Genomic DNA, 12,057 nt, shown 5'->3' with positions numbered 1-12,057 from the left:
ACCATCTATTGTTAGAAAAAAAGAAATTGATGTAATTAATTAGCTAGCAGATCGCGAGGAGTTCCTTGCCGTTTAATTCCTTCCTTAGCCTAGTCCAGAAACTGCAGACCACATTCGCACACCCCCCGGACACAACACAGAACGCGTAGATTAATCTAGATTCGAAATGACCGTACGTTCGGCGCCCGCGAGATTTTCCATCGTTTTTCCGGCAAGTAGACTAGCAGCCTCGGAGCACTTGCCTGAGGCAGCCGAAATGTCCTTCTTAGTTTGCAGTATTAGCTTCAAGGACTAGAGGTCGCCACAGCGGAGATAGACGGCAAAACGATCCACAGCCGAAGAAGGTAGGATCCCGTACTCTGCGTCTATCTGCGTCGCAGCGCGCGTGTCTCGCGTGAATAGCTAAACCCATTCGTAGGGTTACATATCGCAATCCTTGGCAAGGCTTCAGAGGCGTTTCTATGAAGCTCTAAAGCTGCCAAAACGAATGCGTTGTTTCCGGCACGGGCTCCTTTGATCTTACCGCAAATGCCAGTGCGAGAAGGCAAGACCTGTTCCGCGAGAAAACACCCCTTTCACCTTACATTAGAATGTCCGCCTTCTCTCCTTCAACAATCGTTCTCCATCTACTTCTACTCGCCGTCCCATCGAACTGCTAGACGCCCGACACGTGCGAAGAAGCGAACACGACCGTCTTTCAAGAGATCTGCCAAAATGCTTTGCCCATTATTCAATTCACACGACTTCCGAACGGTCACGGCCATTCTCAGCGGAGTTTTTTGAAACGCGAAAATCTGCCGGTGAGTCTCTTTAAGGGGCCTCACTTTACTTTAAAGATTGAAGCGCCTTACGAAGAACTTTGGAAAAACAGTCCACCGTCGCCGAAAGATGCCGCTAGGAAAATTCAGTCAAAAGGTTGAGCTTTTGTTGAACGGTTGCCCGAATAAGGCTGGAGATTCCCTACATCCGCGCACTAGTGACTACCCTTACATGTACATGAACGTCTTCGAGCGCCCTTATGATGGGCGAAGACGCGGTCTCATGTGTCAAAGAGAAACCGAGCTAGGGACGAGCGCAGAACAGAACAGTGTTGAATTCTACTAAAGCTCTGTGACGTGCATACCATCAAAAATTCATTTTTATTTTTATTTCGTTTCAGGTTGATACAATATCAGACAATTCACGGGCTACACAAGGAAAGCGAATAGAATTACCACACACTCTCGGGCTCCTTCTCAAATTCAACACAGCGCAACGTCTAGGACTAGCACAGCATATTGCAACATATGTTTGCCCAGCGGCGCAGCTAGGTCTACTGCAGCGGTAACAAGGCATCATCTACGCTCGCGGAGGCCTCACAAAGCGCTCTTATCGTCGACCGACTCATTTGCCAGGCCAACATCTTCTTCCTCGTCAGTTTCGTCCGCATTTGTTAGGACGACGCTATCGCTTGTAGTAGACACGTCTTCGGAGCTACCTGACCTACATGTATATATACGAAAAAAATAAAATACGTGCAATGACCGCGGGTTATAGGTTATCGTTACTTTTGCAAAGAGGTATATAGCATAGAGGCCCGCTCACGTCTGCGTTTTCTCTTGACAACGCTAACAATTAGAATACAGGCCAAAATAACAACAGCAACGCCAGCAATTGAACCTCCGACGACTCGGCCGACGACAGAGCCTCCTAGAAGTGCGACCAAACGTCAAACCCTTCGTACGCCTCTAAAGGAATAAACGTACCACTACGTATACTCTTGGGAGAGCCGAGTAGTTGCAACAAGACCGCTTTCGCAGCCGTGCAGTTGGAAATAGAAGAAAGACTCCCGCGAATGACAAAAACCAGGCGATTGTGCGCATAATGCTGGAGCAGCGACGCATTAGCAACGATGATTGAGCCAGACGTGGCATCTAGACCAATCGACGGAGAAAAGATTGCTTCGGACGTGTTCAAAACAGTCATCGAATACGTTCCATTGACGGTCCTGTTTTCGAAGGATAATAATCCCAGAATTTGTCCGTTGACAACGTCGTCTCTATTCACTGAAAGCAGATTGTGACTAAAATCAGGCAGGAATGGCCGCCTAGATCCGCTTTGCGAGCTGACAAAAGGAAGACGACGAGAGCACGGCACTGCTTCCCAGCCGTCGGCACCGATCATCAAACAGCCGGATGCACCTTTCATCGCATCCGACTTCCACTTCGGATAAAGTCCATCAAACAGTGCTTCATCTTGACTGTTCCGCCAACCGTCGCTGCTATTTCGGAGTCCTAGCCATATATCTGGTTGGCGCAGTTTACTGGAAGGCGAGACGGAAGACATGTCTCGGAAGAACTCAACCGATGAAGTAAATCCGGCTGTAGCTAGCCACCCTCCTAATGACTAGAAACGTATCGCGTCTTTGATCGAACGATGTACAAACGTAGGTAACGTAACACGTACCTTGCAGTAGTCATTTGCTGCCGGCCAAGTAAGTGCTCCACCAACGTACAAATGACAGTCGCAGTCGTATCCTTTCCAACCGGAAGCGCAATCTGGAAAAGAATCTGATGATCAGAGAATACCTCATCACAAATCACTTACAAGAAGTCCCTAACTGCGGATCTTTTAATAATACGGGCGTAATGTTCACCGATAAAGGAACATTTAGTCGGTGCGATAGAGACCAAGAGCTTTCCAACGGCCCCCACCAATTACGCTTTGCATACACCGTAAGCCGCTGAGTGTTGCGAGAACTGACCGTAAATTCCGTATCAGAGGATTGATCGTAGATGGAGTTATTGGTCCACTGTAGATTGGGAGTGCAAGGCCAATCCATGGCACATGATGTAGCTCTTTACTGAGTTTCAAGAGGTCCGAATCCTCCATTGAGATGCAGTGAGCAATTATCCATTTCTGATTAGAGAGAACTTGGAATTCGTCTCCACAGGTCACAACTGCTTCAAAAGCTTCTTCGGCCAAAACATCGGCGTTTTCAACACGAACGTTAATCCGTGACCTCGCATCACGAACAGATTGCCGAGTCTCTTCATTTATAAAGACGCTGAACACCTCTACAGGCGACTCACTTTCTGGTCGCCAGTCAAAGAGCTTGATCGATTCAACGCATTTGAGGAAAAGAGGAACGAGATGAGCGTCTGCTTTGAAAGGCTTAAACACCGTGGTTCGAATATCTTCCGGAGAGACGTTTTTTGCTTAGATCGGATGCGTCAACGTCGTTTCTCAACGGAAACCGGAAAAGGGTTGCCTCGTATGATGAATCTGCCATGCTGCAGCCAAGCACGTTGTACGGAGCAAACTGATTGGGGTATGTTGTTGAAGCTGAAAAAATGTGCCTTGAACCTCCTTCTTGGAAACACTTCTCTTGAGGGTCAAAGAAGGCAATTTTCTTGTCACTCACAACACTGGGAAGATCTAGAAAAGCGTTCAAAATAATTTAAGCCTTCGTCAAGTCCTACTACCTGTTAGGTGATAAACAGAATTAAAGCCAATCCCAAAACGACCCACTTTCATGCGATCTTTCTTCTTCACGCTTCAGCGAAGAGTTTGTATACTTTCCCAGTCGCTGTCCTTAAAAACAGCGTTGTTCTGTGCGTAAAGCGCCGGCCCTTGAAATCGAGCTAATTCCGGGTTGATCAGAGTTTCCCTGCCATATGCATCTGGCCTCGCATCGAGAAGAAACTGCACTTCGGTAGCGCCAGCGTCGTCTGCATTTTGAATTAGCTCCTGCTCAGAAGATGACGTCGAAAACGCAACACATTCCCGCACAGTACCTTTAGAATATGCCCACGAGGGTAGTTCTTAAGTATGACTTGAATCTGCTCCCATAGGGTTGGACCTCTCGGGCGAAATTCCCACTCAGAAACGTTTGAAATGAATTAGTTAATTAATCATGTTAATCAAATAAGAAATTTTTTTAAAAAATGAGAACCATAATGACAGATTATATTAGCCACCCATTAGTCCAAGGTGATAAGAAAGGTTTTCCACATTCATGGAATTCTTTCTGACGTCATTGATCAATAATCAATGAAAGAAAGTGATAAAATCGAGTACCAAGAAACACGTCATTTATACAGAAGCAAAGCAGCCTATTCGACCTAATCTGCCAGGAAGCAAGAAAGAGGGGCGTGACTAAGGATTCTGCCGTGTTAGATCAGCAAAAGGCCAGTTTGTGAAAAAATTCCAACTATAGCAAGGCAAAGGCTGGCTGGTAGCAAGAAAAGTAGTTAGAGAGAGATTCATAGTGTAACCACATGGCTTGGCTTGGTCTTAGTAACAGGCGAAGACAGAAAGGGCATGGACGTAAGTCAGACCGTACCAGACATCGAATAAGCACTTGAGGGCAATTGAAGAACAGTTGCGAGTCTATCCTTAGCCTGTATAGCTCTGAGCTGAGCTCGTTGAGTCGGAACGATTGCGCTTGAGCGATCACGTGAGAATCGAGCTGCAGTACTAAAGCTTATATATGGGCGCACAGTCTGGCCGAACTCTGCCGAACTCGTCTCTGTCGGACCGACTACACGCTTTCAGACCCAGCAATTGTGCCCCGGTTTCCTTTGCCGTCGACTGCGGAGACCATCCTCGCGTCTTTGCCGACAAAACTCCCCTTTGAGATGGTTGATGAGATAATCGACGATTTGTCGACGAAAGGGAAGCTGACCTCAAACGTTTTAGTGATGCTGATGGAATCGAAGATAACGCGATTGAAACTGGCGTGTCTTCGATCGATTGACGAGAACGAAACGAAAATTCTGTCCCTATTGGCCAATCAGCATCACGTGGTCGATCAGCATCACGTGGTCGACATCGACTTATCGTTCAGTCTCTGCTTCGGCAAAATGTCTGTACCATTCGTACGCGCGCTCTCTCAATCGTGCAAAGACTCTTTGGTTTCTTTCTCGGCGAGTTTCGTTCGAGGAGACATTGGATTTGAAAATCTACGGGACTTTTCTAGTCTCCGTCATCTCGACGTCAGTTTCACGTCAGTGACATCACGTGTCCTTGGCGATCATGTGTGCAATAGCTTGAAGAGACTCAATCATCTTGACGTCTCTGGCACAATGTTCACATGGCCCAACGCTTTTTCCTTGGCAACGATTCTCTCTAATCTCCAACATAAGAGCACAGTTTGTGCGTTCGTTCTTGTGTATTCAACGACAAAGGCCACGTAGGTACAGGTACAGCATATAGACAGAACGTTACTGATGGCGTTTCGCGAAGGAAGACCTGAAACATAATTCTTGAAAGAATTCACGCGCCAAAGACATGAGCGACCCAAAGAAAAAAAAAACAACACGCCACTGGCACAGACGAGAACGACATCAGGCAAGACATGCGCGTTTTGGAAAACATTTGGAAGTTAGAACTTCAAAAAACTGACATGAAGTTGCTTTCAATTTCACACTCATTTGTTCCTTTTTTGATTTTGAAATAACCTACGTAAATAAACTCACTAAAAAAATTATAGAATTAAAATAGCGCCAAAAAGACCATCGTATCCCCAATTCGTTTCCCACGAATTTGAAACGAGCTTCAAAAAAAATTTAAATTTGAGAGCAGCATTAGATATAACAATATAGATTTACCCAATAATCCTCGTTGTTTTCTCTCCCCCAGCTAAAAAATAAAAGCATTTAGCAGCATTTATAGGACATTTTATAAAATCCCAAGTTTACCCGATAATTCTGACAGAATGCAAACCAACAAACTGGCCCGAGACGTGTTTGTACACTCCTACTCCATAGTAAGCGTACAAGTCTTGGTAGACTTTTATTCCGGCTCCAATAGGCCCGTAAAAATAAACCTCGTATTCAGCAGCGTCGCTCTAAATAGGAAACAGAACAATTAGGAGCGCCTACTAAACACAATAATAACATTGAAACTTTCTGTGATTACGCCGTAGACATTGTTACCGCCTTTGCTTCGGTATTTCAAAAATTGAGCGTTCGGGTTCGGACATCGGCCGTAGTTGCCTGACAGGCGGGTGCCTCTGATTCCGTTTATATTGCTTGTAGACGGATAGCAGGTCTCAGAGAGGCATCTTAATAATGCTTCAGCTTGGAAAAGAATCCGAGAAAGGATCATTTACCCGATGTTTTTCAAGTAGTTTTGAAATGCACTGAGTGGATCTCCAGCTTTGCATCCGTTTTGATTAGGATAGTAGTCGCAGGAAATGAGCTGCTGAGGTGAAATATTGTCATTAAGCAGAAAGTTCGTATGGATTGCTATTCGATCGGCAATAACAGCTGAAATGCAATACATAGAAGAGATATCGAGGCGCATTTCAACACATGCATACATGTCGCAGTATATGCCCAAGAGGAGGCGCATTTACCCTTCAAAACAAACTCGTCTAATCTGCATAGCATATGCACATATTTCACTTACCTGATCGCGAGGAGTATGAATGCGACCGGGCCCTTTCAAACGCAGGCGGCGGAAGAGAAAGGGAATGGGAGGCTCCCAAGGATTGCGTGGAGGCGAGGACTGGAGTTGGGCGCGAAGCTGAGAATCAGGCGAAAAGCCAACCATTGCACGACTCTCGCCAACGGTCATGTTTCGGAATCGTTTGCTAAAACCTGCAGTCCATCTAGGAAAGCAGAAGTTGGGTTAGGTTCAACGTTGCACTTGGAGCTGTATACTTTGCGTCGGGGTTGTTGTTTACTGCGTCGATGAGCTCCTGGGTGATGAGAGGTGAATCGAGGTCGGTGAGAGCGAGAGACGAGGGTACGTGGACCAAAGCAAAAGCCAAAACGATGAAGGCGAACATCGCTTTAGGAAGAAACAGCGTCTGTCTATATATACACCTGAAGAAAGCTCGCCTTATATGTGGACTCTGGGAGGAGGAGACAGGAGTTGACGCCTAATGGGCTCCTTGCGTGCGGTCCCTTTGATCATTGCAGTTGTATATGATATGTTGATCTTTGAAGAGCTGCTGACGCGGACGAAACGCATGCAAAGGCTGATTCGGAGACGATCTACGCGATGTCACGAGCTAAGTCTGGGCCCGCAAATGGCCACAGAATCACTTCAACAATCAACAGAGTCAAAGACAATCGATTGTTGTCGCTTGCAAATGTCTGACCGCTTTTAACTGGAAGCGACTGGTATCGATGTGAAAGATGCCCGAAGGTTGTTTTTTACCATGACCTCAGTAAACGGCCCGCACCGAGGGGGGGGGGGGGGGAATAGCTGCCTTCCTAGAATCTGCAAACGACTTTGTTTCGACTCAGACAACAACGAAGTCAGCGACAGATCTAGTTCCTATAATGCAAAAGCACCCAAGGGTATTGTCTGTGGTATGTGCAGTCTCTAAGCATTGTGATGCATGACTGCAAGCCGCGACAGCTTCTGCTTTGTTTCACAACTCTAGCCACCACAACGAGGCACGCTTCTAACCTTATTTTCGCTCGTTGGAAAAGAGAATTTCGACCGACGATAGAGAAGAGCCAGGCCTCTATATATGAACGGGTCAATTTGGCTTTTGCGCGATAGGGAACGACCGAGACTCACTGACTGCGACGTCTCAGTGTAGGCCATCGTAGTACTTTCAGAGAGAACGATCGACTTCCGCAAATCAGCCTTTCCTTCTATTATGAAATGCGAAGAACCACGGATACTAGAAGAAGGGGATTGGAAACGCGAGTTAGATGCGTGCCACGGTCACGTGTTTCTCGATTCCCGGATACGTCAGCTATCGTCGCTACCGAAGCGCTTTCTGAAGTCTTTTTTCGTGGCTGAATCCTTGTCGCCAACAATCAACCATTCGGCGCTGGGCAAAGTGATCGATTTCTTCAATGACTCGTCTGCTTCCGGAGGACATTCAGACGAACTTTGAGTCTGGTCAAACTTCTTCAGCCTAAAGAACTGTGTTTAACGATACATATTGAAAATGCAACGTCTCACAGCATTTTTCGAGGGTCTTCGATCGATCCCAAGCGCCTGTTGTGGTCTGTCCGCCGCAATCGCTTGTAGTTTTTGGGCCGTCGTGCAAGGTTTGTTCTTTTGCGAGGCATAGTCACTTTGGCTCAGTTGCACACTACAATGCATAAGGTTTACATATTGACAAAAAATATCATTGTTGGCTACCGTTGAAATCGGTGAAAATTCGACAAAGTATCGCGACGTTACGCGAGAAAAATGACTCTATTGGAAAGCGGAAGGAGAAACGATCGTTGCAAACCACGCAGTTGCATGCCTGACTGACCGTTCTAGTGGATTCCGCACGATTCCTGCACTAGCGGCGAAGCTGGGAGCGACAGTTGGACGACAACGTTGGGGTGAGCAGATATTATGATATAATCGTCGATTTTCTAGCAAGCCTAGGCTGGAGGAAGCAAAAAACTCTACGATACAGGCAATCTATTTAATCCCTGTCTGTTTATACAATCATCGATCTTCCGGAGGACGTCCTCTGAGAGAGAGAAAGCCTACTCGGCAGGTGACACGGCCGTGAGTGAGTGGGCGTGCCCGTGGCACGCATCTGGCGCATGGTTCATACGCTAACGCGCTAGCGTTTCCAATCCCCTTCTTCTAGTATCCGTGGAAGAACTGATGGTGAGTTCGCTTAGGGAGCCTCACTTTTCCTTAAAGAAGCTAGCGCTGAGAAAAGTACTTTGGAAAGCGAGTCCACCGTCGCTGAAAGGCGTCCCGAACACCTTTCAGTCAAAAAGGTTGAAGGCCTTTCTACATTGTCAGTTACCCGGATGCTTTACGAACACGGACGTTTGATCGCATTCTCCTGGGCACGGGCCTCGCTCGAACGATATCAAAAGCGTGTATCGTGTTCTAATCAGATTAGAAACGATCTCTGGCGCTGTCTTGTAAGCGAAATTCGATAGCTAGCGAAGCGATATATAAAACTTCACTATAGTAGGACTGCTTACTCTCAGACGCTGCAATCTACGCGTTCTAGTTGGTCTCCTTGGCGCAATAGCCGAATGAACGCTCTATCGAAGCTCGACGTTCCTCCGTCGTTCATCGAATGCTCTTCTCCGACGACTCTAGCTAAGGATAGAGGTGTGTCTCGTTGTCGTTAAAGGTATACGGGTTCCGGTATACGTTCGAGCGATGTTTACAGCGGCTCGTCGCCAGATTTGTACCCAACCCTCAAAAGGGGCCTCACTTATATTCTCGACTTTGAGGAACAGTCCAGGTCGCAAAAATCTTTACTAAGACGTAATGCCGTAAATGCCCAACCAAAAAGCCGTGACGTCGGCTCTGACGTCACTGTGCACAAGCCCTATCCACTATTAAAGTTAATCACGTGACAACGACTAGTCTAGTCCCGTAGTATCCACACTTTCAGAAGACGCAGCTCGATGCACGCTCATCGCACCGACTTCTTCGTAGCTAAAGCAGCGCCGATTCAAACACGCCTTTAGGTAATCGCACGTTTTCCGTTCAGTTTTCGTCATCGCGGCGCGCTGCTTCATTTCATTCCCTTCTTCATTTTCTTTAGTTCCTCGACAAAAGAGCAGCTAAGAGGAAAGGCAGAAGAATGCCCCGTGTCAGCGCGACGATCAGGTCACCCATTGGGGCCCCACTTGGTGTAGGCGTGCACTTAAGGGGCGGGGCTCCCTGTGACGTACACGGCGCCGAATGCCTACGATGCCACTGCCCACGCTCGCAGGCATAGAAAATTCCCGACAGACTAACCAGTAGGTCTGATTTCAAAAAGTCTAATCGAGGGCGGGTTGGGGTCCGCGATTGAGGGCTGGTGGTCGTTGCAGTGCACATAGCCCAATTGTGTACGTTGAAGAGAGTGTAGCGGGGGACAACAAATGGGTTTAATGCAATAATGGCACTTCCTCCCTCACGTGCTCTGTTTGCATTACTACGTTAGTTTGCACGGGTCCTCTCCCTATGCACTAAGGTTTAGTTGGTGGCTGCTTGTAGTAGGCTTGTAGCTCCTTTCCTCTTCACGTGCTTAGCTAGCAGCCGCCACGTGATTTAGACCACTATTCAGTGGATTTTCATGTAATCTAGGTTGATTAGTACATAGGCTTATTTTAGTTCAATGGATTTATAAGGTACTCTAGTTTTTTGTTACCAAGTTCCTTTTTTTTTAGGGTGGTTTAGTATGTTTCTTTTTTTGCAGGTTTTCATTTCTTCCGCGTGTTCTAATTTTTTCAGAGGTTGCCTTTTTCGCAGGTTTTTATTTACATGCTTTTTTCACAGGTTAATGTTTTGCAGGTTTCTATTTTCCTCACAGGTTTAGGTATCCTCCTCCTACTCCTCCTCTTCCACCACACTCTGTTCCTCCAGCCTTTCAAGGCAAAGAACGTTCCAGCAGCATCACCACTACCATTATCAGCATCAGCATGAGCGCCATTGAAGCGGGACACAGCTATATGGCTGCAAAAAGTCATCTATGTGTCTTAATAATATCCTCTCTATCTTTCAATATGTAGACATTTACCGACGAATTGCGATGACAATCAGCAGGTTTTACGTCAAAACGTTTTTATTGGCAGACATCAGACACAAAGCACTCTCTACTAGCAGGCGAAATACAAAGACAGACAGACAGACAGACAGACAGACAGACAGACAGACAGACAGACAGACAGACAGACAGACAGAAAGAGAAAATAATACAAGTTGGTCGCACTAAGGAAAGTAGGAGACTTATGATCTCTTCACAAATTGCGACTTTGGCAGTAACCGTCGTCATTAGTGCTCTGTTCTGCTATGCTGTAAGATGTTTTTAGCGTATTTTGAAAACCATTTGGTTCTTACTTAAAGGCGCAGAAAACAGAAGCATTGGCACAACAGCGATCGATATTGATTTCTTTAGCAGTAGAGATAGTTAGTCCCTCGGCGCAGGCGTTTGACGTTCCTGGCGTAGCATCAACAAGAATGTAGGCAGACTAAGTTAGTAGTCTTTAGTTGATAAACCGACTAATCGAGAATTCCGGAAATGATTGCTCAAACAAAGACTCCTGCCCTGGATAGTAAGTAGCAATAAGAGAGTGGCTGGTTATTCCAGTTTGAGTGTGATAGACGACTGCATCCACAACATTTTCTGACGTCAACGTAAAAGGTTGATCAAAGCTGCAGCACAACAGAACTACCCGTTATCATATAAGTATGAATTGTTACTCTGAAATGTTGCCTCTGTAAATCGCAACATCGTTAGTTCCTAGTCGACAATTCTGAAATCACTAAATCTACATCGAAGACAGATTGACGTTTGCCTAAAACGTAATAGCCATCCTTGCTCGTCGTGCGTCCACCTAAATCAACAATAGCTTCAGCGACACCGGTTTTGCTCCCCGTAACAAAAACAAATTGATTCAGTGGTGTAGATCCAATGCCGTAATCCCAGAGTTCGACAGCTTGAAGGTCGTTACTGACTGCTGTTTGTACGTCAACTTCGTTGATGACGATTAAATGACGTGGATCGTAGCATGCCATCGGGTTTTTCGCATCCCACAAGGAAAACGAGCCAGAAGACCTGGCGAAAATTTCAGGTTCGTTGGAACATTCGAGTCTTCGACATGCATGCGCTCGCAGAAATCTCGACAGGGATATCGCACTACGTCTTCTCCGGTGGCGTTGTTAACGCGGCATTCAGGAAAGAACAGTAAACAAAGGAACACAGCGAAGTCCGGCGACACAGGTCCTCGAAACGATGCTTTTGAGCTGGGAGAATGAAATTAAGAGCAGCCTCCGCGGAATTAGCATGACCGAAATGATTAGGTAAACTTGATTGGGTAAATCCGGTGTCGCTACACGCCGCAACTGTGACTTCGATGTCACAGGTAGGATCTCCGCCAATATTTGATCATACAATGATAGATATCATGCATGCATGGGCCATATGTGTGTCCTTCCATTTTAGAGATGCCGTTTGGGCGTGCCAATTAAAAAGGAAACCCGCAGAATGCTATTTACATACTGGGAGGTAAAGGTTGGCTTATCTAGCTTGACCTTGGTAGGCGAGAGAAGCGCATTCTTAATTTAGATCCTGTCAGCGTATGGTAGCTTCTACGGCAAAAGAATTCCCGTCAAGGTAACGCATAATGGAAAGGCTTCTGTTATTATTCG

General features: G+C 46.3%; 1 protein-coding gene and 2 long non-coding RNA genes across 3 annotated transcripts; all 3 read right to left on the bottom strand.

Moving 5' to 3' along the window:
- Nucleotides 1-1,210: 1,210 nt before the first annotated feature.
- On the bottom strand, nt 1,211-2,277 carry LOC136196488 (uncharacterized). Its single transcript, XR_010672215.1, has 3 exons — nt 1,746-2,277; nt 1,548-1,689; nt 1,211-1,482 (listed from the first exon to the last, which is right to left on the bottom strand). It is a non-coding gene; the product is annotated as an uncharacterized lncRNA (long non-coding RNA).
- A 2,961-nt stretch (nt 2,278-5,238) lies between these two features.
- On the bottom strand, nt 5,239-5,803 carry LOC136196614 (uncharacterized). The gene is made up of 4 exons (XR_010672279.1): nt 5,682-5,803; nt 5,592-5,622; nt 5,497-5,536; nt 5,239-5,441 (listed from the first exon to the last, which is right to left on the bottom strand). It is a non-coding gene; the product is annotated as an uncharacterized lncRNA (long non-coding RNA).
- A 27-nt stretch (nt 5,804-5,830) lies between these two features.
- Nucleotides 5,831-6,571, bottom strand: LOC136196885 (tubulointerstitial nephritis antigen-like). Its single transcript, XM_065986548.1, has 5 exons — nt 6,394-6,571; nt 6,305-6,341; nt 6,095-6,251; nt 5,902-6,046; nt 5,831-5,860 (listed from the first exon to the last, which is right to left on the bottom strand). The coding sequence occupies exons 1-5, from the start codon at nt 6,559-6,561 to the stop codon at nt 5,831-5,833; spliced, it is 537 nt and encodes a 178-aa protein (XP_065842620.1). The 5' UTR covers nt 6,562-6,571.
- Nucleotides 6,572-12,057: the final 5,486 nt, after the last annotated feature.

The sequence above is a fragment of the Oscarella lobularis genome, chromosome 16 (genome assembly GCF_947507565.1).
Source record: "Oscarella lobularis chromosome 16, ooOscLobu1.1, whole genome shotgun sequence".
Lineage (NCBI taxonomy): Eukaryota > Metazoa > Porifera > Homoscleromorpha > Homosclerophorida > Oscarellidae > Oscarella > Oscarella lobularis.
This window is presented reverse-complemented; position numbering and strand designations above follow the sequence as displayed.

Bases quoted from the DNA above. Each gene is read 5' to 3' on its own strand.
- LOC136196885 (XM_065986548.1), bottom strand. From the start codon at position 6,561: ATGACCGTTGGCGAGAGTCGTGCAATGGTTGGCTTTTCGCCTGATTCT. The intron at 6,342-6,393 runs GTAAGTGAAATA...TTTGTTTTGAAG, and splicing joins TTCATACTCCTCGCGATCAG to GGTAAATGCGCCTCCTCTTG. The intron at 5,861-5,901 runs GTAATCACAGAA...TGTGTTTAGTAG, and splicing joins GCGGTAACAATGTCTACGGC to GCGCTCCTAATTGTTCTGTT.